Source organism: Anastrepha ludens, chromosome 4 (genome assembly GCF_028408465.1).
Source record: "Anastrepha ludens isolate Willacy chromosome 4, idAnaLude1.1, whole genome shotgun sequence".
Classification (NCBI taxonomy): domain Eukaryota; kingdom Metazoa; phylum Arthropoda; class Insecta; order Diptera; family Tephritidae; genus Anastrepha; species Anastrepha ludens.
Genome location: NC_071500.1, coordinates 54,083,183 through 54,109,698, shown reverse-complemented (window position 1 = coordinate 54,109,698; position 26,516 = coordinate 54,083,183). Strand labels below are relative to the sequence as shown.

Here is a 26,516-nt window from a genome sequence, read left to right as displayed (position 1 = left end):
CTAAATAAAAAATGTTCAACTAATTTTTTGCAATTGTGTCTACATGAAGTCGCTCGTGTAAGTAATTACGATCATTTTGAACCCAGAGTTATTAAAATCGGTTCATTTTTGACTAAGTTATGGGCATTTAAAAATTTTTTTTTCTTATATAATTAAAAAAATCGAGTTTGAGCCGAAAAACAAAATTGCCGATAAATCTTTAAAAAAAATTTTTTCGGGCGAACAAAAAAATACGTGTCTCATTATTTTGACCAGAGAGCAACATATTTCAGTTACATCGAAATCGAAGAACATGACCCGAATAGCCCGGTTGAATTGAAATGGAAAGCATCTACTACATACAAGGAATATATCTACAATATATGATTATCGAATTGGCCAACAAGCATTAACCCCACAACTACATACACCTTCTATAAATTATGTTAAAAAACTCTGTTAAAAAAGAAATGTCATGTGATGGCTGCGAGTTCTATTGTTAAAACATATCTGCCTCACCGAATTTTTTTAAATCACTGTCTTAACATCAGCTGTTAATTCATGACTTGATAACTAAATTTTAATATTCGCAACGCGCGAATGCCGCTGTATCCGATTTGTTTGGTGCCATTTTTATAAACTAAATATTAAGGCAGCATGTTGCCGCATGAAAAAACAGTACAAAGTAAAAACAGAAATTTGGCAGTTGGTGACACATTTAGTAGAAAGTGTAATTATGTGGTTGGTTTTTATAAACTTACATGCAAGTATTTTAGATTGATTGGAAATCACAACATTCTCTTTCTTCTCTTCTTGCAATAGCTTAACGATGATATCACAGTTATCACCTAATAAAAAGGATATTTTGCATTCCAATTAGTTCAAAATTTTAGTTATTAAATCAACTTGAAAGTTTATTTATGAAAATTTTAATACACAATAGTACATCTGAAATAAATAAAAGGCTCATAAATTTTTTTCAGATCGGATCACAGCTTCTACGCTTGGGGTTGGTCCAATAAATGACACTTCGATCCCTCTTTTGGCATAAAAGTCTGTCTTCTCGTATCCTTTATTCGTCCTGGTACTCAAAGGTTAGGTCTCAAAGGTACAGATCCATTGTGATTCTAATGTTATATAACTTAAGGGGGTATTCTAGTGTAGAGGCATGCATTTGAGGTGTTTTTTCGGGTGCTATAAATAAAAAATATTTTTACCATCCATTTTTTAATAAGATATTTATTAATGTTTTAAAAATACATAAAAAATTAAAAATCTCAGAAAACGACAAACTCAAAAAGTTATAAGTTTTTGAAGTGGGGGGTTAACAAAAAATGGCGCGCCGCACCTACCACGATTGCAAGCGTTCTAATAATCTGAAACAAAAAAATAAAAAAGATTGTTAATCTTGATGAATGCTGCTATCGTACTTACTACAAAAAAGTCAAAAAAAAATTTTTTTTGGGCCAAATTACGGCTGCTCGAAAAAATGATAAATTTATTTACTACAATACTTTTTGTTACTTTTCGGAATCTTTTAAAAATAGTGAACATTTTATTTTGTTTATAATAATAGTAAGTACGATAGATATATATGTATATGGAGAAGGCTCTCAATAATAATCAATAAATCGGTTAAATAGAAATCAATAATAATCAATAAATCGGTTAAGTAGTACTTGAAACTCAAGGTAAGCATTTTGAAATATATAGTTTCGAGAAAAACGCGTTGAGAATTTTTGGTGCAATAAACGCCCTGTGGCATTCCAGCCGAGCCAGTTTAGAAGTCGTGACACTAAAATAGCTACTTCTCTGGAAATAATTAAAATTTTAACAAATCCTTTTAAGGACATATTTTTGAAAGGTTAAGCTGAGAATATAAAAAAAAAACGATTTTTCCGAATCTCTACACTAGAATACCCCCTTAAATTAGAAGGAAGCAATCCAACATTTTCTTGGAAAATGGCCAATATTAAAACAAGACTCCTGCACTTTTTTTGGAACGGTATACTTAGTAATGGCGGCCGCCGTAGCCGAATGGGTTGGTGCGTGATTACCATTCGGAATTCACCGAGAGGTCGTTAGTTCGAATCTCGGTGAAGGCAAAATTAATAAAAACATTTTTCTAATAGCGGTCGCCCCTCGGCAGGCAATGGCAAACCTCCGAGTGTATTTCTGCCATGAAAAAGCTCCTCATAAAAATATCTGCCGTTCGGAGTCGGCTTGAAACTGTAGGTCCCTCCATTTGTGGAACAACATCAAGACGCACACCACAAATAGGAGGAGGAGCTCGGCCAAACACCTAACAGAAGTGTACGCGCCAATTATTTATTTTTTTATTTTTTATTTTTTATACTTAGTAATACCGAAGTAGTCCATGTTCGAAATGGTGTAAGTGATTTTCAATGGAAAAATTAATCAATTTTATTACTGGTGCTTTAAAGTACAGATTATTTTTTATAGATTAATAGTTTTGTAAATAAATATCTAACTAATTTTTCTGGCAGACGACTTTTAAAAGCATTGCCGTATGTTTATTTAAATGAAGTAAATAATATTGTAAATAGTTTTGTAAAATTGTTTGTGAAAAATAAATGAATCTATCTATCTACATGCCTAGAGGTAATTCTATATTCCATTTTTATTTATTTTTTATTATAATAAAAATAATTCGTAAAATTCGTAGTAAAAGTTTTATATTATAAATTGATTTATATTTTTAAATTAATTTTATATCACAAATTTAATTTAAAAAAAGAATTCACCAGCAGAATTTTTAATTTGAAAATCGTTTTCAACCGAATCATCATCATATCAAAATTAGAAATCATATTATCTCAAAAGTTTGAAATTGTGTTTACTGGGTGGGCATCAACATTCAAATTTACATATAAGTGTGTATGTTTGTAAGTGGAAATAAGCTTTTACCAATGCTGATCACTTTTCCCATTGAAAACTACCGCATCGCTCATGCGGCACTGAGCTTGTAATCAGGAGACGCGCACGCACTGGTCAATGAGTCAATATAATCAGTCACCTATCCACATACATATACATATATACCTACACACACATACAACATATATATATATATCATTTGAAAGCGTGTACTCCATTGAAAAATCCACTCAATTTTTGGTAATTTTCCCCACCCATTCGCCTTGCCTCAGATAATTTGTTAACGGTGCGCCCGTCAATATATACACACATACGCATATTCTAATGAAAATTGATTTCCGATGATAATTATATTGATAAATTTGCAAACCTTTTATAAAAGAGACTCAACTACTTAAATACATACAGACTATATATGGTTATAAATACTTCACATTCAATTATGCAAGTAAATGATGTACTTATTTGTTTGCAAAGGCAATAAGTAGGTGACAGAACCTTTTTGACAGCCGCTAAGTGAGCAGCTGAAGTAGACGTACAAAATCGGTAGCCAAACTCAGTCATAGTTGGCAAAGTACGAATAGGTAGGAATTATATAGTAGTTCCTACATCATACATAAAACAAACGAAGCTAAAGAAAAGTTGAAACAAAAGTGTTACCAAATATGTTTAAAATCATAAGATTCCAAAGATGTCACTCACTGACCACCATTTACGCGTACAGTGTACGCGGCATTGGCAGTGAGATGTCGAGAGCCGAGTGGCTCAAAGGTAAGTGATCGCACACGTTTAACTACACATACATATTTGTGAACACTCGTATGGGCATAATTATAAATTTATTATGTGTGTAACTAAATATGTACAAGTATAAAGTTGAGCGCCGGTGGTTATAAAACTATGGACACGTCGATCAGACTAAAGCACCAATACTTTTAAACAATAAATCATCGTGGGCTAGCTACAGTTGCCCTGAAGACAGCGAAGTGTGGCCATAAGTGTGCCACTATCGCTGATAAGAAATAAATATAATCTTATGATATATATTATATTAACAGGTATAGTTAGAGCTTTTCGCTACATTTATAAAGGGTTATGGTTTTGTGGGGCATTCCATGGAAAGTGGAAAGTTAAAACTGCTGAACCAATTATTTTTCCGTACTTTTTTTGCATACACGTTTTCTCAGTATATTAAATTTCAACCTAACAAACAATATTTTAATCGATTATACATTTTTATGCACTTATTCTTATCGATTTTGAATTGGTTATCAGCAATACAATTAATTGCACAACGTCTCCCGCCACTGTAGTTTCTGCAACAACCATTAAGCGGAAATATAGAATCAACTAGCTGGAAAAATTAACGATATTCTCTCGCTCTAGATAGTATTACGCACCGTATCAGGTTTGGAGACTTGGGTCTGAAAACTGGTATTCGAAATAGTTCCTTATTTACTTTAAGTTTTATTGCTTTCGCTAAAATTTTCATCGAAAGACAGTACCGAAAAACAAGTAAGAAAGGCTAAATTAGGGTCAAACCGATTTTTTTATACCCACGTACGTTCCAATAAAATTAAATTTCATCTAATATTGGGTTCTTAGTTTTTGGTATCAAATAAATGCGTAGATAGACAGAGTTACAGCATGGAGCCTGAGAGAGGTGGACGGAAATTTAGTCTTGCATATAAAAAGTGGGTGAGGTTAATATTTATGTCTGACTTAGCTGAAGTGGAGAACAATACATGCAGTTAAGGGGGGAGCCTGGTTTATGAGGTCTAAAAATTGAATCTCTTTGCGATTTTTTTTTTAAGGAAAAAATTAATTTAAAAAGTATAAAAAATTTTTGTACTGGTTAAAATAAGTTGAAAAAAATGTTTAACATAGAAATTAGTAGAGCGCTGCAACGCTGGAGTTTCCAACTGGCGTACAAGATAGAGCTCGTAATTATTATCTAAAGCGAAAAATTCAAATGGTTTTCTAATATAATTATCATGATTTTTTATTCTAGATGAACTAAGAAAACTGAGAGAAATTCCAAAATTTCAACTTTTTGGAGGTTTTAAAGAAAAAAATGCCTTTCTATAAAAAAAAAATTCACTTCAACTTGGTATAAAAATCTTGAAAATTTTTTTTTTAATCTATTTTGTTAGTTCAAATAGAAGAGAATTTAATACTGACGGGAACAAACTATGATTCATTTCAAAAGGTTCATTAGTTTTCTTTCATTCATGTACGCCAATTCAAAGAAATCATAAAAATGAAAAGTCGAGGAAAGATAAAGTTTGTACTATAGCTGTCCGGTCACAGCGTAACTACCTAACGCTCGCCTACCTTTGACTTTGTATCTACGGAAATATTGGGAATTAGACTCTGTAACTTTGTGTGAATATTCTGAAATATATTAGGAATCGCTTAAAACGAAAAAAAAATTGATTTTTTTGACCTTATAAATCAGGCTGCCTCCTTAAAGTGAGTTTTACTAAGTCATTATCGATATACGCCCACTTTTAAACTGTTTTCTTTCCGCGAAACTCTTTGTGGGTTTATCATTTTTACCAAATTTGAGTAATTTTGCTATCTTCGTAACAGAGATATAATTTTTTTTTTAAATTTTCTTTAATTACATTTATATGGCAGGCGTGTGTGGTTATTAACAGATTTCACACATTTTTAATACCAAACTACCTGGGCGAAGGCGTACTATTTCTACCAAGTTTCATTAAAATATATTAATTTTTGCGGATGTCCGTACAGGCTAAATCGACTTCTCTCATGAGCATTTTGTGACAATGTGAGCATTTTCGTATACCTATGTATCTAACATATATCTATATCGAACAAAACTAAATATTATATAACACTTGGCACAAGAGTGTTCAGTGAATTATCGGAATCTCCGTGCAATTTGGCAATCCTTCCTCGTAGCACTGCTGACGCTTCTCAGTAATGGACATACGAGTAATTAAATCTACGAAGATAAATCGTCTCAGTGTGTTATCGGTGGAAAATCTTACGTACCTTCAAAAGACTATATACAATTTTATCTCAAATTTAAATTTATAATAGGAAGTTCGTGTCAATAATATATTAGTAGTAATACATATTCTAACTATTCTTATTATATTGCATGTATTTGAGCTACTACCAAGAATGTTTATGTTTGTTAAATAATGGTCTTTGTACGATTGCCGCAATACCCTATTTTGTTTCAATAATCAGAATTAATAAAAAAAATACTTTTGGCTATTGTTTATGAATAATAATAATTTGACGAACGATAAAATGTTTACAAATCTTCTTCTTCTTCTTGATTGGCGCGATAACCGCTTACGCGATTTTGGCCGAGTTTAACAAATAACGTTGGACACACCAAGTGAAATCAAGGCCTGCTCCACTTCATCTTTCCTACGCAGTAGAAGCCTTCCTCTTCCTCTGACATCACCTCTGCTACCACAGAGCGTACCGCATCGAATACTTATTGAGCCGTAGCGTTTGTTACCATTCGGACGACATGAATCTTTTTCTCGAACACTGCAAGTGACGCCTCATCGGATATTGTCATGTTATTGTTGTTGTAGCAGTGAGAGAAGCCCCGTCAGTGTAGAGTATATTATCGGTCGTCTTCGTCAGGCTCGTCCAAAGGTAGGCCCAGGAAACAGGCTGTTTCGACTGGTTGGGTCCAGAAGGAGAGGGGTGTTAGATGAGTGGGTTTTAAAGGCTTCACATGCCGGACATGAGTTGGTATGTCGGGGTCAATTCTGGATGAGTACGAGTTTAACCTGCTACAATATCCAGAACGTAATTGTGGTAACAGTATGAAGTTGGTAACAGTCTCTCGGTGAATGTCGTTTAATGCCTGTCTAAACACTGCCTGGTCCAGTAGGTGTCTGTTTGTTTTGTCCTAGATATCGTCAGCGTAGTGTAGTAGGTGTCTCCTGACGTGTCTAGGAGGCGGCTCTGGCTCAAGCAGGTGTCTGCAAGGGTGAAGCCTACGGTAGCACCCTAGAAGGAACTGCTTGCTGAACAGTTTGTTATGCTCCTTAACAGGTAGCATATTGGCCTCGTTGTGAAGGTGACATAAAGAAGCAGCCTGTCGCTGTCCGAATGGCAGTGTTTTGGCATGTCTGGAGCTTTATCCACTGCGTATAACTAGTTCCAGGCGGCCAGACAGGCGCAGCATAGCTTAGAACCGGCCGGCTAATTGCCTTAAATGTCGATAGGAACAATTCTTTCCCTCTTCCCCAAGTGCTGCCGGCGAGCGATTTGAGGACCTTGTTGCGATTTTGGACTTTAGTGGCAATTACGGTTGTGTGCGCAGAGAAGAAAAGCAATCTTTCGAAAGCTACACCCAAAGTTTTGGGATTGTTTACCGTCGGAATTGGTGTGTCATCGACTTTTACCTTGAGAGGCAATTTGACCTCCTTTGTCCAGGTGGTAAAGAGGGTCACCGTGGACTTAGTGGGGAAAGTTGGAGATTGCTCGGTGAGGTAGTTGTTCACTTTGGAGCACAGGCTATCGATGTCATTGCCCGACGCCATGGCTGGGGGAGTTTCGAGATGTAGAAATTGAACAGCAAAAGGACAGCACCCTGCGAAACACTTTGCTTAATCTTGCTCTGTTTAGATGTATGGTCACGAAAAATTAACGACGAGTGACGACCGCTCAGATAGTTGGCGGACCACCTCTTCAGCTCTGGCGGGAGTGTCGACTGATAAATGTAATTTAGTAGCGGGGAATGGGTGACAGTGTCGAAAGCCTTCTTCAGGTCCAACGCTACTAGGGCAGTCCTGTCGCAGAGGCGGTTTTGGTTAAGCCCGCGGTTTATCTGGGCGTTTATGACTTTGAGTGCAGTGGTGGTGCTATGCACTCGACGGAAGCCATGCTGATGTGGGCTGGGCCCAGATGTTTCGTAAAGAGTGGGAGTAGGAGGGCTTCAAGTGTCTTCACTACTGGGAGTTATCGGGCGATAAGATTCCACTTGGTTGGCGGATTTCCAAGGTTTCAGTAGTGAGACCACCATGATAGCGCTGCTGGTATTAAGCAACGTCATTTTGCATAGCCGTATTAGTTTTGCGGTGATACCAAATGCATACATTGCGGCATACAGATAACTCCTTTTCGTACTGTCGACGACGGAGTGTATCAATTCCCCATTTAAGGGTTACAAGTTTTTTACCATAATTCAGTTTTATAAATAAACTATCACACATTTGATTTCTGAAGTAACAACTAGAAAAAAGTTTTAAAAAGCGTTCTTTTCGCGCAATAATGTTGCATTTATTCCGCCCTGTACCAAAGCTGGAAAAATTTTCTTTTCTTTTCTCAAACTGATATACTCTGACCAGGCGAATGTGCAGCACTTTCTGGCTTCTACTAAAAGTGAATTGCATGCCCGAATCAATTACTTCTTATTCATATTGACCATAACGATCTTAATTACAGCCTTCTGAGAAGAAATGGTGTAATGAGGAGGTTCATTGGTTTCACGCTCCACCTCGCCCCATACGTGACGAATTAAGCGGCCATAAGTTTGATCTTCTCAGGCACTTCATGGTGTTTTGGATGTGTCTTGATCGGATAAATCGCTGATCTCATGTTTGCTCCGATATAAACTGTATTCTGCGCTTAACGTAGGATTTATACCGGAGAACTTCATGAATAACTCGACGGATAAGACCCTCAGAAACATTAAGTTCCTTCGCAAGGACCCGCATTGATTTTGAAGTCTCCTCGCCACTGAGCGTTTGCACTTGTTGAATAAATCCTGTAGATCGAATAGTGTCAGAAGGTTTTTCGTGTTTTTTTTTGCGTTTTATAACAAATTTTGCGGCGTCTTAAGAAAATTCGAGATTTCTAAATCGGTATGCACTTATAGCGACGATAACTGCATGACTTTTCATATTTTGAGTTTAGTTGTATAAAGGTTTCTGGAACTTATAACCACATGCATATATGCATATCTTAAAATTCCGTACACATCCTGTATATTTTGTTATATTAAATATGTATGTATTGCGGAAGTGTTGAATTTTTTTGTTCTATTCTTGTATGAATACGAACCATTTTCACAGAGCGTATAGCAATATTTTCATAATCTCGATATGCATACATGTAATGGATGACATTTTTTTCGAGAAAAGAAAAATACACTGTAAGTTTTTGAAATCAAAGCGTGATGATAAATTCATTTCTAGACGTATTGTATGCCACCGCTTTTTGTCATGTCAAGTTCGACATACGGTATACAATTTTGCTCCCGGCATTTTCAAAGCAAGCAATGTATGAAAATGTAAAAGCAAAAATTACAACAACAAAACTACAAACATTAAACATGGCAAAAACAAACCAAAAATCCCCTGCCAACTCTGGAGTATGAGCGCTGGCTCTCTTTCGTCGTTTTTCTCGCTCCAAAGGTCACCTTGACGCGTATGTATGCCGGCATACATAAAATAACAACAAGTACAAATAAACATTGCTGACACACCAACCGAAAAAGCCGTACACATAGTATGCATGTATGTATGCAGAAACGAACGCCAACAGCAAGCAATAAGCAAAGGCTGCCACAACGAAGCGAGGCGACGTGGCCGACGCTACGATTTTTCATGCATTTTATCCAAAATTTCGTCATTAATGGAACGCTCTCCCCCAGCAGCGCTCTGTCCCTATACTTACGATACCCGAAGCCAGCAATAGTTACTAACCACTAGCAAAGCGTGCGTGAGTCGACTACTGTCGCTATTGCTGCCGCTGCCTCTGCCGCCGCTTCTGCTGTTGGCTCTTTGCGTCACCACCATCACACACCGGTCGCCATCGAGTCATAGCAATGCAGGAGGAAAAGCCGCTGCGATTTATAAGCGGAATATTGTGCTCGTCAAGTAGTTCAGTGTGGAAGCGAAATCCAGTCAAAGTCAAACAGTACGACGCTCTTGCCGTGAGCAGACGTTTAACGCGCTTTTATTTCCCGCCAAGTGTATTTTGTCAGTGTTTCAAACCGTTACTTGCTAAGAGCCAATTTGATTTGCAAAAGTTTCATTGAGTAAATAAAAAAAACAACGTAAATAAAAAAAGTAAGCAAATGAAATGAATTCAACTGCAGTTTTTTCAATGAACAAAAAATAAATAAAAAGTATTGTGTGGTTTCAACTACGTACATTATAAATGAAATTTATTGTTTAATGATTGTACTGAACTCCTAGTATCTGGTGAATACGCAACGTTTACACTTTTGTATCTATTTATTTATTAATTTCTCTTGGTATGTGCATACGTGAATACATACATACGTACTTACATACAGACATGTGATTTCGACTACGCTATCGGTTCAAAGAAAACGTGATTTTTTTTTACAATTCCTACTAAAATGTGGTGATCTCATTCACATGCAACATTTTATGAAATACAATTTTTTTTGTTCAAATGCTAAATATTGAGTAATTTTATAAATGTACGTACATACATACATACATACGTATGTGTATGCAATTTATTTTTTCGCGATTTGGCTAAGAGTATCAGTTAGATTCCATATAAACTTGCCAAAAAGTTCAATATTTTCAAATAACGAATTTGAACGTTTTATCATCAATAGGAAAAAACACTAGAGTATTTAAAGGTCTAATATTATACATACTGCATATATTTATATACATACATATATACATAATGCTCGTATATATGTATATACATATGTATATAGATATCTATTCGTATTCATTGGCGCGCCTCGGAAATTAGATTTTTTTCCATTATTTCAAAATACTTTTCCAAGTAGATACCTGATGTACTATTTATACATATGTACTTATTTGTAATATTTATATGAGGAACTTCTTTTTTCCTGTTCTAAGGGAATTTTGGATTTGTCAATGTCACCTTCCAAAGCATATCCACGCATACCAGTATAAATATGAGTATTAGTATGTATACAGATACAAATTGAGGCTGACGGCCTAAATATTCATTTCGATATAAAATATGAAGAATGTCTAAAATTAGCGTTTGGAATTTTTCCTGATTGTTTGTTTTTCACAAAGGGCAAAAATATTATACTATTTTATAAATAAATTCACAAATGTTAAAATATACAATATCTATGTACATATAAAAAATTAGTATCCTCTGTTAGGTCGATTAGCTGAGCTTCTCTTCCAATTTGTTGTATTCGTTTTGATGCTGCCCCACAAATGCAGGGACTTAAAGCTTTATGCCGCCTTTAAACGTTAGTTAATTTTTTATAACTTTACTATACTTTTCATGGCAACGAAACACTCGGAGATTTGTCATTGCTGACCGAAGGACGAGAAGAAACTTCATTTGATCGGAATCAGATTGGGAATTGAGTACAAACTGGCTCCTTTACAGTTTTTTATATAGCACTCATACCAAGAATAACTGTCACTTCAGTAGTATTCGCACAAAAATATATGTGAAATGTACTAAGCTGCTGCAACAACAATAATGAAAGAACAATTGTTGAAAGATCTAAAAACCCGTTTAATGTTGTTAGCAGAGAGATTGTGGAAATCAAGTTCACGTTACTGGAATGACACGGACTGTTACCAAAAAATGTGTGCGGAATCTTTTTGATGCTGTAACAATAACAATTCCCTGGGTGGAATGGATTTCTGTGGATGATTTCACAGCAGTCGCTTGAGTTTTATTCTATTCTGAAGATTGTGTGACATTTTTATTCTCTTCAGACCTAAGAGGATAAAGGTTTGACTATTGCCGTAAAAAGAGGATCTAAGATTAATTAGTGTTTTCAATGCTAGAGTACCCGTTTTGCGATCTGAAGTAACTAGTCACGTATCTAATGCTTAGCTTTCATTTTGCCTTACGATGAGTAGCGTTTCTTCTGTCAAAGTAAAATTACATTGAGTCATTTCAAATTATATCGCAAACAAGTTATATAATATATTGAACATTATACATAATGTTTTCTGCGTTGCTTGTTTATCACAAAAGTTAAACGCCGCTTTCTCTCTTTAGGCATTTGTCTCAGGTTTTAAATGTCCTTCTCGATGATTAACATACGTTTCATAAGCTCTAAAGAGGTAAGAGAGCTGAAAACTAATTGGATTTACGAAAATTTCTATAGACGTAATGACTTTGTGCAAGACCGCAAAAAGTTTCGAAAGCTTCCCAACTGTCCTCTGCAATATTGTAAACACTCAAAGGCAATAGATTAACTTGCAGTTTGTGTAAGGTGGTAAAAAATATTTTAAGTCGTTGAAGAATTCATGTAGTTTATTGTAACACAAATATTCCGGAATACCTGATATTCGAACACGCAAAAAGTTTCTGAGATTGATGCAAGACCAGTTTCATATAATGACGGCTTAGACACATTTCAGTTTTACAAATCAAAGTAGTTTTTATTTATTATTCCTTCATATCCTATACTGTCAATGAACTGTCAGCAGCTGATAGCATCAATTTACAAGTTCGGCTTCCCCTCAAAGCCAAAAGGTAAATATCGGTTGTTGCATCTGCCCGAAAGTGCATTCACCTTTAGACGCTGCATTCAACATTCACATTGAGATTTCTTTACAATTCTTTCTTTTATTTTATTTTTTTGCAATGTGCTGCCAAATTGCATAAGTATATATGTATGTACATTTAAATTTACACAGCACTCTCACCGAAATCCCTTGGCCTGAGCGTCCAATTCACTTGCACTTTCATTGAAGTCATGCGCAGACGAAAGGTTGTCACCAACACCGACGTGTGTGCAGAGCAAACAGCTGATTTAATCGTAGATGAGAGCAACGAATGCACAGTGTAGTAGATGAGATGGTAGGCCTCCTGCTAACTTGGTTGTGACATGCTTCATACATACATATGTATATACCTTATACTTAATATATGTACATATGTGCATATCGATACACACTATTAGGGGCGCCCTTAAGGTGTATACCATTAAAGGTGCATATTTTCCGCTTCCTCAGTGTGTAAAATTACGCCGAATGTGTTGTTTTTGTATAAATAAAATATATGCTCACTATTTGTGGCTTTTCGGTTTCCGTATTACGGGTAATAAGATTGATGAAAGCTATTTTTTTGTAGCGTGTTTATCAATCATATTTGCCGTCATGTTGGTTTCGGCACCTTTGCTTTCGACCTTTCAATCTTTGACTTATCACACCAGACTCAGGACTGCCGGAAATTGTGGTATTAAATTCTAAAATTTTGGCATAAATTTTAAAGTGGTCCCATCTACATATTTCGATTCATAAAAACCTTCAAGTCATACAAGTAAATTCTACCTAAAATAAAAACATTTAAACATTAAAACACTTTATATTGTATAGTTCCAAAAATATAATAATAAATAATGTTCACCAAATCGAATGTGGTCGTTCATTTTCTGCAGAAAATATTAACTAAAAGCTCGTCAAAATCATCAAGTCGGAAAATGAGCGAGTGCAAAAACTATATCATGTTTAAATGTTCTTGCTCACTAGTCGAAAATATATTTCATAATATTCCTACTAATGTTTTATGAGAAAAAGGCGTAACTTTTAATGCATTAGACTTAGTTTATTTGAGATAACTATACTATTTTTATATATACATTGATACAAGAATAAACAAAATATTTATCCTATTTAAATTTGTATACATATATCTGACTCGCTTTCCTTACCTGTTACCAAATTATCATTACGTGGGTAATCTTTTAATATTGTTATGCATTAAGTGCATCCCTAATAACACAACTAGCTATCGTGTATGTATTCTGAATGTTGCAGCACAATAAAGGTGCGCCCAGACAAGGCAAAGGCTTTGCATTTATTCATCGCGCTATCCAAAACTGTTTACTCTCTCATCTGAACAACTAAAGGTTAGAAGTTTATTTTATTATTAATTAATTAATTAATTTCGAAAAAGCAACTTGTTTAAATAAAGAAAACAAAACAAATTGAAAAATTACTTTAAGCTGATAAGTATTTATTTTTCTGGAAAGTGCTGTTATTGTGTGACATTGTTGGCGAAATGAAATCATATAAAAAATGTTGGGTTCACCTCAGTGAATAAAATGTAAAAGCTATTATTTTTCTGTAATTAAATATTTAATTACTTTACTTATTGTATATTTCTTATATGATTTATACAAATTTTAGATTGAATATATGTATATTTTTGCAGGTTTATTTTAGGATAATAAAATTAAATTAAATACTTGAAGAAAAATTGGTGTGTAACGCATTTGAACCTTCTCGAAACAAAAACATTCATTTGCTTATGAGAATACCTACACTTCAGACAATTTTTAAAGTAGAATCTCAAATTTTAAATTTCTCTGTATGAAATCATTTTCCCAAATTCAAAGTTGATCACCTCAAACCAATCGAAACATTTCTTCCTGTTGTTCAATCCTCTTCATTACGATCAACAGCTAGATCAATATTCAGTAAGTTAATATATATATATATATATATAATTGGCCGAGCTCCTCCTGCTATTTGTGGCGTGCGTCTTGATGTTGTTCCGCAAATGGCGGGATCTACAGTTTTACGCCAACTCCGAACCGCAAATAGTTTTCTATGAGGAGCTTTTTCTTCGCAGAAATGCGCTCGGAGGTGTGCCATTGCCTGCCGAGGAGCAAACACTATTAGAAATAACTTTATTGTTTTGATGTTTCGTGAACGAGATTCGAACCTACGCATTTCCGAATGATAGTCACGCACCAACTATTCGGTCACGGCGGTAAGTTATATTGCTCCTGCAATTATATACTTTTCGAAACTCTACAATTTGCCAGACTTGCTGAAAGCACTTTTTTGCCACGTCTGATGGCGCCTTAATATAGCTGATGCAAAATACAAATACTTCCCTCTTTTCTATTTACTCTATGCGCGCCCATTTTCAGTTGTGTATTCGGTATGTTTTTGACTTTGAAAATATCCACTGAAGGACATAACTTTTTTGGTTACAACGCCTTGGTCTCCTGTTTGTAAATAAATATATTTTGTATGAGTTGTTATTAGGGGTACACATGCAAGAAATATTTGTATGTATGTATGTAAGTATATTTAGGCAGAAGTGAAATATACGTATGCATACATATATTCATATTTTAGTTACATGCACACATACATACATATGACTGAGTGCATAAAACGTAAATAAGATCGTAAAATGTTCCATAGTAGTGGCCACTTACCGGGCGCATTTCGTTGTTGTGTTTTCCAAAAACAAATAGTTTATTGCGGAAATTTCATCATTACCATTAGCGATAATAATTCTAATAAATTTATATATTGCAATTAAATATAATTAAGTTGAATAAGTGCCATTAAAGCGAATTGATAGAGAGGGGATCTGTTAATCTAAAACAGATAAGGTCAGGCAACTTTTTTTTTAACAATATGAATCATCAGAAAAATTTGTACGACTTAATTTTATTTATAGAACTTTTTAATTGGCGTTATGCTACAAATTGGTTATCAACTGTCAACCGACACACAAACAAAGCAAAAACAAGTGAGGAAGTGCTGAATTCGGTCCGGACCAAATTTTATATAGAAACGCACATTTTAGAAGAATTCAATTTGGGCTGGTCGTTAATTTTCGGAGTCACATCAATTAATAGACAATTAAAGTTATAGCTTTAACCACAGACGGAAGGAAATTTGGTCGTAACATACAAAGAAGTGGGCGGGGTTTTATACGCTTTCAATAATATTTACGTAGAATCTAAGTGAGGTGGAGAGGAATACATCCACCAGTTTGGGCAAGATTTACTGAGTAATTTTCGAGATGCATGTTTTACCAAAAAGTGGGCGTGGCACTCCATATTCTTCAAAATTTCACTTGCATCATTTTTAGGTTTTTGGGTTCGTTATTTTTATGAGTAATTTTTATGAGTAATTTTGCTTCATTTGTGTAACCGTGCGCAGTGTCGGATGAACAGGATGGAGAGGCGAACGAACAGACAGACATGTCTTTAATCGCCTCCTCTCATCATTTTGAGAAATTTACATGTATGTATGTCTGCATCTATCGCAGATAATACCCTTGAAATCGCACGGATATAACAAGAATCAGCAGCAGCTGGCGGCGGTAAAACACCAAAATTAGGAAAAACATTTTTCTAATAGCGGTCGCCCCTCGGCAGGCAATGGAAAGCCTCCGATTGTATTTCTGCCATGAAAAAGCTCTTCATAAAAATATCTGCCGTTCGAAGTCGGCTTGAAACTGTAGGTCCCTCCATTTGTGGAACAACATCAAGACGAACACCACAAATAGGAGGAGGAGCTCGGCCAAACACCCAAAAAGGGTGTACGCGCCAATTATATATATTAGGGTGTCCCAGGCTACAAGGGGGGATTTTTTTTTTCGGAATTTCAATACGCATACCCTTTATTTTTTTTCCATTTGACTCTAAAAACTTAATTATAAAATATTATTGAGATCGGATGTCATTAACCCGTGCCGACTTGATGTCAAACTTTAAGTTTAAAAGTTAGTATGAAAGCTAAAGGCTCACAATAGAGAAAAGTTTAATTGAATTTTTAGATTAATTAAATGAATAAAAATAAAACACATATTTCGTATTTATTTTCTTTTTATTATAAAAGGGACATCAATCATCGAATTTTCTTTTCAAAGTTTACTTTTTACAGTCGGGATATACCTGTCTGTGTTCTTGTACGCAACGTAATAAAAATTGTTTTTGCTCCTCTTGAAAAGTGATCAAACCATGGAAGTCTTGCATTAACTTAACAGCTCTTTCTGCCATATCATTAACTGCTTTCAGTCCAACAGCTTCATTTTAGCCTGTAGAAACGAATCATCATTTGACCACGAAGAGGGGCACTTGTTCAGAAAACTGTCGGCAATCTGGAGTCGATTAAGCAGTCTTTGCGACAGAGACGAAGTCATCAATGTTTCTCTCTGAAATTAAAACAGATAGATCAGTTATCAAATATACCTATTAGCAAACTTAGTCATAGAACAAAATCAAAGCTTCAAAAAACACAAATCCTGATACGGCGCCTTTGCTGCTAAAATACATTGGAGCCAGGGTTTTACGTAGGATGTCACGATGAACAGACATAATATACGTCCAACAGAGCTGCCTTATCCTTGTTTGAAATTCTGAATTGAGAGCTAAGTAACGATATTTTTAATGAATAAAAGGCTCTCGCCATCCATCCAGCCTGGTGCATAGCACCTGGAGGCCGAATCTTATATTTCTTCTCTGAATCTCCGCCAAGAAATATAATATAATTGAAAGCTCATTTAATTCGCGATAGTCATCTCTAACGATTTCTTTGGTTAATTCAGTTTTGTATTGTAGAATTCTAGCAGCTTGTCAATTTCCGAAACATTAAAGCAAGATAGCTTTTCAGTACAGCTTTGTTTTTTCTCTGGATCGATATTTTTCCAGTTTTCTCGGAATTTCTTGAATAATGGGATGTCTGGGCTTGTAGTTACTTGACTGATTTTCGCCTCAAACACGCCTTTAAATACTAATTCGTAAACGTGATGACGGCAAGCAAAAATAAGAACTTCTCTACCCAGTTTTTGTTCGAGAAGTATACATGCTCAGTTTATGCGGCCTGTGTTAGAAGCAGTAGTATCACAACAGAGAATCTGCGCTTTGTCTTCAAGGTTCCAGTTCGTAATAGCATCCCAAACTGCGTCTGCTTGTTCCCTTCCTGTCGAGCTATCCAATTTAGGAACAGCAATAATTTGTTCTTTATTATCGTACGTAATAACTACCGGTAGGCGTTCTTCTTTACTTTTACGTGAATCTAGAGCTGGCAACAGTTTTCCGTCCCAGTGGACAGTTACCGTGTCCGGGACCTTGTTTTGAAAATCAATTTTTATAGCTTCAGCCCGTTCTTTTCGCATTTCCGTACGAACTCTATGGATGGAGGACTTGCTTATAGGGGATTCATCCGTATTGTGCCCCAGAGCCTCAATAGTAGCTTCAATTATAAAGACAGAATCCCTCACACTTAACTGACACCTGTCTAATGCTACAACTAACTTGGGAGTTATGATATTTTTCCGCATAGAAGTTTTATCGGGCTGAGAGGAGGCTTCTCTTGCGCTGGGCCTATTTTCTTCTAATTCTATTATTTCAGAATCAGAAGATGACTTTTCTAGTGGTGGTTCGCAAGATGATGTTGATGGTGCTAAGGATGCAAAATTTTTAGCACGTCGCTTATCCTCCTCGATGATTCTAAGGCGCGTCCTTTCCTCTTTTTTTGTTAGTTTTTTGTCTACTCCGGCTAAGTGACCGGGCCGACCTGGTTCTCTTTGGCGCTGCAAGAAGATCTTATCTTCATTTATTTTAATCGATTGAAGAGCATTGGCATGTGCGATATCAAACAAATTGTTTAAGTTTGAAACAAACTCCTGTCGACGCTTTTCAAACACTTCTTGAGTTTTTTTCGCATTTTTTTGCAATTCTCTCCAAACTTGGTATAAGTTAACTAGTTTCTTACCACAGTTAGATATTGATCTGGTCCGTATACGTGCCTTTTCCCAATAAATAATACACTCACGAATTGTGAGATTTGCACTTTCATTGACACTTAAGTTCACTTCACGAATATTATAGAACAAAACTGCCAGTACTTGCCCGTTAGAGGGAAGTTTAGAACCGGTAATTTGATGTTTTACGTCCCCTATTAAAAATATCTCCTTTTTGGAACTTCGTAACCCCACTGACATGTTGACTACACGAAAAAAAACGCGATTACTAATAAAACAAACAATCGCAATCAATCCGACACTTCGCGCGCGCTGTACTATACAAGTACCGTTAGGTTTCCGCGCAACTCGGCACGGGTTGCCGTGATTCTAAATAGACGAAACTTTATTTTTAGATGTTTTGAGACCATTCAAACAAAATAAGAGGGTATGCGTTAAAAACATAACATTTTAATTTTTTTGGGACACCCTAATATATATATATAAGCTTTGCGCTGAAATCGAACTTCAAAGAGCTCCAGAAAAAACAGCTTGCATTTTTTTGCATTCGCCGCTCACTTTAACCGTCCACTCGAACTTTGTATCAACTAATCATAGATTCTAATACTCTTTTTTTTCTACTAACATAACAAATACTAAGAATATAGATTATTCAAGTATACAAATATCAGTGATAAGATAAGGAACTTTGCGAAATGCAGCAGAAAAGTAAACAAAAAATTAAACCAAAATTAATAAAAACACATACTCCCATACATATTTATGATTAAAAAAATGAATAAGTTGCAAATTGATTCAATAATTTGGTAATACTCGGCAGATATGAGAGTACATTTATTTGCATGTATATACATACATATGTATTTACCACAATAATAATAATAATCTTATCATAACATTCCTCTTGCCAGAATGTATATTGCTAAAGGAATTTAAACACGTGAATTATAAATTCCAAAATAGCGAGCGAGCAGGAAGTGACGCCAGATATTTTAAAACCGGCCCGTCCTCTGCGCTTTTAAACGTCGAGATTAAACTTTGATAAATTTGTAGGCTCCCCAAATCATGAGTAATCAAATTTTTATAGGACTCTTATATCTGCATTTACATACGAAAGGAGTTTTTCTTTAAATTTTTCTTCAAAATGAAAGACATCACTTTCAAAATTAAAAAAACAAAAAAATATTTTTTCCTATCTTCATAATATTTCATAAGTGCTTTGAATTAATTAATATTGTATATAGCCTCCTTCAGCTCCAGAATGTCAAAGTAATAATCAGTGCACAAATCAAGTAATGAGTTATCTATCAGCCGATTGTAACTAATTTTCACCGCTGAGATAACGTAATAAAATATCACATTTGATGGGCAGAGTGCAGCATTCAATTTAAATTGATTCAACAAAAAACTTGGCAGTTTGAGGTAAGGCCATCAGTTTTCGAAATCTTGCATATGTATAGCATCAATCGACTCAAATGCCTTACCCGAGGTAAAAATTTTATTTATAAAAACGAAAAGCTAAAAGGGGTCATGCCCGTTGGATACGGTGCTTAGACAATTAAATTCGATGAGTTTTCGGTAAATTAATTTCACAAAAACTATTGCAACCTAAAATCCATTAACATTTCCTTTACAATTCTTACAGCAGATACAATCGCACCAAAAGCCCAAAGCCAGGTTAACCTAAAATATGCCTTTGTATATACCATCTCCTATTTGTGGTGTGCGAAAAATGTAGGTCCCTCCACAAATGGAGTGAGCTACAGTCTTAAGCCGACTCCGAACTCAAGATAGTTTTGTGGCTTATGAGAAGCTTTTTCATGGCAGAAATACACTCTGAGGTTTGCCACTGTCTGACAAGGAGCGACCAACCCATTCGGCTATGATGGCCGACAAACAAGTTGCAACATATTTTTCGTTGCCCTGATCATAACTAAGTAGTATTTCTAATCTATTGCTTGTACCTCTGAAAGGAAATTGGATTGCTCTGCAATAAGGGCAATCGAAAAGTCACTTTCGAAAAGCCACGCCGCACTCTGTTGAGCTTGTCTGCATTTCGTATCCATAATAGACGTGAGCATAAGTCATTCACTGTCGCGGCGGCAGAGTTTGCATCATTCGACAAAATATTCCACAAACAAAAACTATCTTTTATCACCAAGAACGGAGAATAAATTACTTTGTTTGTAAAAGTTTGACGAAAATAAATAATTTTGGTAATCCTGTAACATTCTTTTTTCATTCGAATAAACAGTAAAAGTCTTGCCGGCGCAAGGTATTTTGAGTACATCGCGCATTTCGAGCGGTAATGCAAACGGGTTAAGAGATAGTAAAGGTCCTAAAACCTATCACTCTGTACCGATGAACGGGAGTGTATGCCATTGTCTATGTGCAGAGATCAACTTTGACGAAAACGCCTAGAGTGAGCGCATAACGATTCTGAGCAACAGTTAGATGGCACTCAAGGTGTTGTCATACTTTGAGATTAAGTCTTTATTAGTTCTTGAGTACATCGAGAAATTGAATTTGATAGAGTATAACGAAGTAGCGGATGCATTAGCTAGATAGGATGTGGCCTCGTTAGAACCTGAGCCCTTCTTTGCTAGGGGGAAAAACACCAGACTACAAGATATAAACTGGGACCACACTATGGGGCTACGCCTGACGCAATCCTTACTGCGGAGTTATAATCAGAAGAGAGATTCAGTTATCTTATAACCCTCCCTAAGGGCGTACTGAGAATCTTCACAGGTCACTGCAGATTACGTAGCCGTCTGAATAGACTTGTGATATGGTCCACTGACTCCTGCCGTTTTAGCGCCCAATTCTCGAAAACTAACATACCTTCTTCACGAATGTTATGCCACAGGGAGTAGAAGGGGTAGACATTTCGCCGTATACGGCCAGAAGAAAGGCAAATACGCTCGCCGAACCCGGCTATATCTTAGGTCTACTAAGGGAACTGGACTTGGGTGAGGTACTGTAACGACACTGTAACGACACAAAACAAAGAAAAGAGGAGAACGCAGTGTAAACGTCATTTACATTCATTCTTAGTACTAAATAATATATTGTATTATATTTGTATTACTCTATGCCTGAGTTACGTTTGATGAAGCGAATCGCTACTAAAATTTGTAACTTTCTAAACAATTTTTATCACAGCCATATATTATATTAGTGACTTTCTAATATAATGAAAAAAAATCCATATGAAAGTAAATTAGAAATTTTGCACATTCGTTTCATATGTATCTGGAAATTATACATTTTTTTTATAAATTAATTTATACTTCACGTGTGGCATGCATGCAGTAGTATCCACCAATTAAAACTAGACAGCGCAGCTATTGTACTTTTAATTTAGTTAGAACACACTTGTTCGAACTCATCTTCGTCCCGCCGGCGCTTCATCATTAATGCCGTATCATTAAAATTCCTCTTCGTTGAGCTGATGGAGGAGAAAATTGCTTAAACGCCTATTGTTGTTTTTATAATGTGTTTCTCTATTATACAAATACTGAAATTTTTTGGCGATTTCTCTAATAATGCGTGCACATGCATTATTAAACTGACCTTCATGAAGGTTAATTTAAACTGGCGTTAATGTTGTGGCGCATGACATACCATAGCTTAGTATAAGTAAATGTAGAATTAATAAGATATTTCCTACTAATAGTTTTTTTTTTTTGATGATTTATAATTCGTTAGTTATTTTTAAATAGGTTTTAATAAAAAACAAAAAAAAAACAAAACAGGAAAAACAAATAAATTGGACATACCACACAACAATACTCCTTGGGGCTAATTTGCTATGTTCTAGAAAGAAGATTTGTACGAGTATATATTGAAATGTGGAGAGTAAAACTATTTTTGTGTTAAATATATAGGTCAGTTGTTTTGTTTTTGCTGATTTTCTTTCGCTTTGATTGAATGAGTGGCACGTGCATGTGGCGCGTGGGATGCCTTGTCACTATTGGGGTTACCAGACTTGACGCATTTGTCGGCACGTGTCTCAGTTTTATACTATTGTACTGGTCTAACTAAGAAACGAATTCAGGTTATAAAATTTAATTGTGACAAAAATACTTTTAATAAAAATATACCGCTATATTTAAAATGGGAAGTATTTAGTTGCATTTTCATATGAATTTTGAGTTGCATTAACATTTTTTATTATTATGTGGGGAATTGGTTTTTCAGCAGGCACAGCCGCATTTTCTCTTATTTTATCTTAAAAACTATCTGAGCCTTTTGACAAGCCGATGCGTTAATTGCTCTAATTAAAAAGTTTTACAATGCATGCATTGATACAAAAACTAAGTGCAAGTGAAAAAATATTTGCTATACTGCAAACCCATCCTCACTTTCAGACTATGAATGATAGCTTGACACTTAATGCCCACTATTAATTATTTTTTGTTATTCTCTTTTAACTTTGCGGTATGCCATGAATTTTACAAGTATATCGAGAAAACAATGCAGAGACTTAAAAAAGCGCAAAGAATGCAAAATATCCCTATTTAAAATGCATCTACAAACTTTTAAAGTACGATACAGTGTATTTCTTTATTAATCAACAGTATTCCCCCTCTCCTTTCGTCCTAGCGGTTTTTTTTCCACATCATTTCCCCCCTGCAATGGTATCACAAAGGATGAACTAAACTTCCTCGTTCAAGTGGGCCCACTTTCTAGGCAACCATTACAACCTAACCTGATCAGCAGTATTTTGTGTGAAGGTGAATTCATAATTTGGTTCAATTTGGCAAACCAAGACGAGACGCAGTGTTTCCTCTACATCATAAAAGTTTAAGGAATATAAACTGAATTTACAACAATCTAAATCTGCCGTAGCCGAATGGGTTGGTGCGTGACTACCATTCGGAATTCAGAGAGAGAACGTCGGTTCGAATCTCGGTGAAAGATCAAAATTAAGAAAAGTTTTTTTTTATAGAAGTCGCCTCTCGGCAGGCAATGGCAAACCTTCGAGTGTATTTCTGCCATCAAGCTCCTCATAAAAATATTTGCCATTCGGAGTAGGCTTGAAACTGTGGAACAACATCAAGACGTACACCACAAATAGGAGGAGGAGCTCGACCAAACACCCAAAAAGGGTGTAAACGCCAATTATATATATATAAATCCAAAGAATGTCACTTTAGCATCAAACACATCTGGCAACCCTAATCTACATCAGACGCCATCCGACAATGGCATTCACGCAAGTCACATGAGCAGTTAGTCAGAGTCAATTGTGTGTGGATACATTAGATTGCATCACATGTCTTTTGCATGTGCCGAATGTGCTTGTCGAATCCACCCGGAGTGTTTAAATGATAATTTTTATACACCGCGTACTCGTATAAATTGGCGCTGGCACCGATACTAAGAGGGTATGCCACTATTTTCATTCTTTCATCGCTTCCAAACTTTACTCGTAGCTACAGAGAAAAGAAAAGATAGTTGTTTATAAAGCCGGGTTAAAAACACCCTCTCAGCTCCCATAAAACGAAAATTCAAAACTATTTTATTTCATGATTTTTTAAGCAATAGGGGACAAACTTGATTTTTTGCAAGCGAAAAGATTCTTAATCTAATTTTGAGGCAATGATCTAAGCACACTTTTAGATTAAGATACCAGTAGAACATTTTTGCAACTATTCTCGATCAAGTTATCGATTGGAATAGTCGATTTGGCGTCACAATGACTTCACTCGCACTTGTGTTTCTATAAAAAAATTAGACGAATAGATCGTCAGCCGACGTCAATTGACGTGGTCCATACTATTGTGGTACGAATACTGGATTGAAAGGCTTTCTGTAATGAAATGAAATAAAATTTTGTCGACCATTATTCTCGTTCGGCCCTGAGCGGAATGTTGCTCTTCCTCATTTAAGAAAATATTATTAAAATTTCTGTAAACACATTTTGATTTTCATGCTTACTTTTTTCAGTATTGCTCCAAAGGATTCTGGTTTCTATTCAATTTCACACACTCTTTGTCGGTCGGCTTACCATTTATCTAAAATTTCATAAAAATTATACAAAAGAAAAAGTTTTTTTCTAATAGCAGTCACTTGTCGATAAAATAACGCATTTCTGCTATAGCTAATATTCCCACAATGAATAAAAATCCTCTATTTGTCTTATTTTTTTGAGCTCAGAAGCCCTTATTTGAATGAACCTCTTACCATGAATAACTAGGAAACTAATGAATTTGATTATAATTTCTCTTATTTACAGCGAAAATGGCCACCATCTCAGAGAATCTCATGGCTCATGTTGCCGAAACTTTGCCCTCGGGAGGAAACAAAGTATCCGTTGTCGGTATTGGCCAAGTTGGCATGGCCTGTGCATTCAGTATTCTCGCTCAGGGTATCTCCAACGAAGTTTGCCTTGTCGATGTGTGCAAGGACAAGTTGCAAGGTGAATTGATGGACCTGCAGCATGGCTCAAATTTCCTCAATAACCCGAAAATTACTGCGAGCTCCGAATATTCAGCGACTGCCGGCTCACGTCTATGCATTGTGACAGCCGGTGTACGCCAAAAGGAAGGCGAATCACGTTTGTCGTTGGTGCAACGCAACACTGATATTCTGAAGCATATCATTCCCAATTTGGTGAAACACTCACCCGACACCATTTTGTTGATGGTATCCAATCCTGTGGATATTATGACTTATGTTGCCTGGAAATTGTCCGGTCTACCAAAGAATCGTGTCATTGGCAGTGGCACCAATTTGGATTCATCACGTTTCCGCTTTTTGATGTCACAACGTTTAAATGTAGCGCCCACCTCTTGCCACGGCTGGATTATCGGTGAGCACGGTGATAGCTCTGTGCCTGTATGGTCAGGTGTGAATGTTGCCGGTGTACGTTTGCGTGAGTTGAATCCCACCATTGGCACCACCGAAGATCCGGAAAATTGGGAAGAAGTACACAAGAAGGTCGTCGATTCGGCCTACGAAGTGATCAAGTTGAAGGGTTACACCTCATGGGCCATCGGCTTGAGTTCAGCTGCGCTAGCTTCGGCTATTTTGGGCAACTCAAGTAACGTCGTTGCTGTCTCAACTTCGGTGCAGGTGAGTTGATCGAATGGAAATTTGCTTTATATTTTTGTTTATTAAAACTAAAACGAATTTTGTTTTCTCAAATCAGGGCCAACACGGTATTGACAAGGATGTGTTTTTGTCGTTGCCATGCGTTTTGAATGCCAACGGCATCACCTCGATCGTCAAGCAGATACTCACACCTATGGAAATAGAGCAATTGCAGAAATCGGCCAATATTATGGATCAAGTGCAGGCTGGCATTAAGTTCTAAGACGTTATTGCAAGAAGAAGAATTCAGAGCAGACTGTGGATATACATACATACATATATATGAGAGTTAGAAGGGAAAGAGGAAAACAAGAAGAAGAAGAAATGACAGAGTAGAATATTTGTAAATTAAGCTTTTACGCTGAAAGAACTTACAAAAGTATTTATTTAATTAATGTGTAATAAGAAAATCTCGGGGCTATTACTTATTTCTAGCCAAATTCAATCTGAATTGCTTTAACTTATACATACAAACATACATACATACTACACATACGCTTTGTACATCATTAATTTATGTGTTTAATTTTAATTGTTTTTATTTCAATGTTCCTTGTCCCAAAATGCGAAAACATACAAATAAAATAGTACTTTTTAGTTTAATGAAATTGAAATCGATCTGAGTTTTTTCATTTCCGTTCTTGATTTTTTGTTTAAGAAAGGATTGAATATTCTTTTTTTAGCCTAAGTACATACAAAGAACAAGAAAAAGTTTAATGTGTACAAAAAATATTTGCAATTGTTGACGTTGTAAAATATTGAATACTATGAATCAACCGCAGCTACCTCATTAGCATAATTTTTGGAAAGGGTCATCGCGAATGCGCAAAGCAGCAGACCGGAAGCAGTGGCGACACTCGTCAGTCAAGCCAGGCAATGATATGCAAAAGCAAATGATCGCTTGCACACTGCGCTTGTTAGTAAAAATTTTCAAAAAAAAAAAAAAAAAAAAAAAAATTGATATCTAGTATTTAAATGTTTAGGTAATAAAGAGTTTGAAATCTGTTCAATACCGAAAACACACAGCAGTAAGATATCAGCGAAATACATTGCCATTCCTTCTAAAATGTAGTAAA

General features: G+C 35.7%; 1 protein-coding gene across 3 annotated transcripts; it reads left to right on the top strand.

Annotated features, from left to right (window-relative positions):
• Positions 1-3,410: 3,410 nt before the first annotated feature.
• Positions 3,411-26,054, top strand: LOC128862393 (L-lactate dehydrogenase). 3 transcript variants are annotated; one of them, XM_054100975.1, is made up of 3 exons: positions 3,411-3,648; positions 24,584-25,422; positions 25,499-26,054. In XM_054100975.1, the coding sequence occupies exons 1-3, from the start codon at positions 3,543-3,545 to the stop codon at positions 25,661-25,663; spliced, it is 1,110 nt and encodes a 369-aa protein (XP_053956950.1). In that variant the 5' UTR covers positions 3,411-3,542; the 3' UTR covers positions 25,664-26,054. The 3 variants fall into 3 exon arrangements, with proteins under 3 accessions (XP_053956950.1, XP_053956951.1, XP_053956952.1); XM_054100976.1 differs by lacking the exon at positions 3,411-3,648 and adding an exon at positions 9,717-9,950; XM_054100977.1 differs by lacking the exon at positions 3,411-3,648 and adding an exon at positions 19,592-19,761.
• The last annotated feature ends 462 nt before the right edge of the window (positions 26,055-26,516 follow it).

Coding starts and splice junctions, on each gene's coding strand:
- LOC128862393 (XM_054100975.1), top strand. CDS start 3,543: ATGTTTAAAATCATAAGATTCCAAAGATGTCACTCACTGACCACCATT. Junction 3,649..24,583: donor GAGAGCCGAGTGGCTCAAAG/GTAAGTGATCGC, acceptor TCTTATTTACAG/CGAAAATGGCCACCATCTCA. Junction 25,423..25,498: donor CTGTCTCAACTTCGGTGCAG/GTGAGTTGATCG, acceptor TTCTCAAATCAG/GGCCAACACGGTATTGACAA.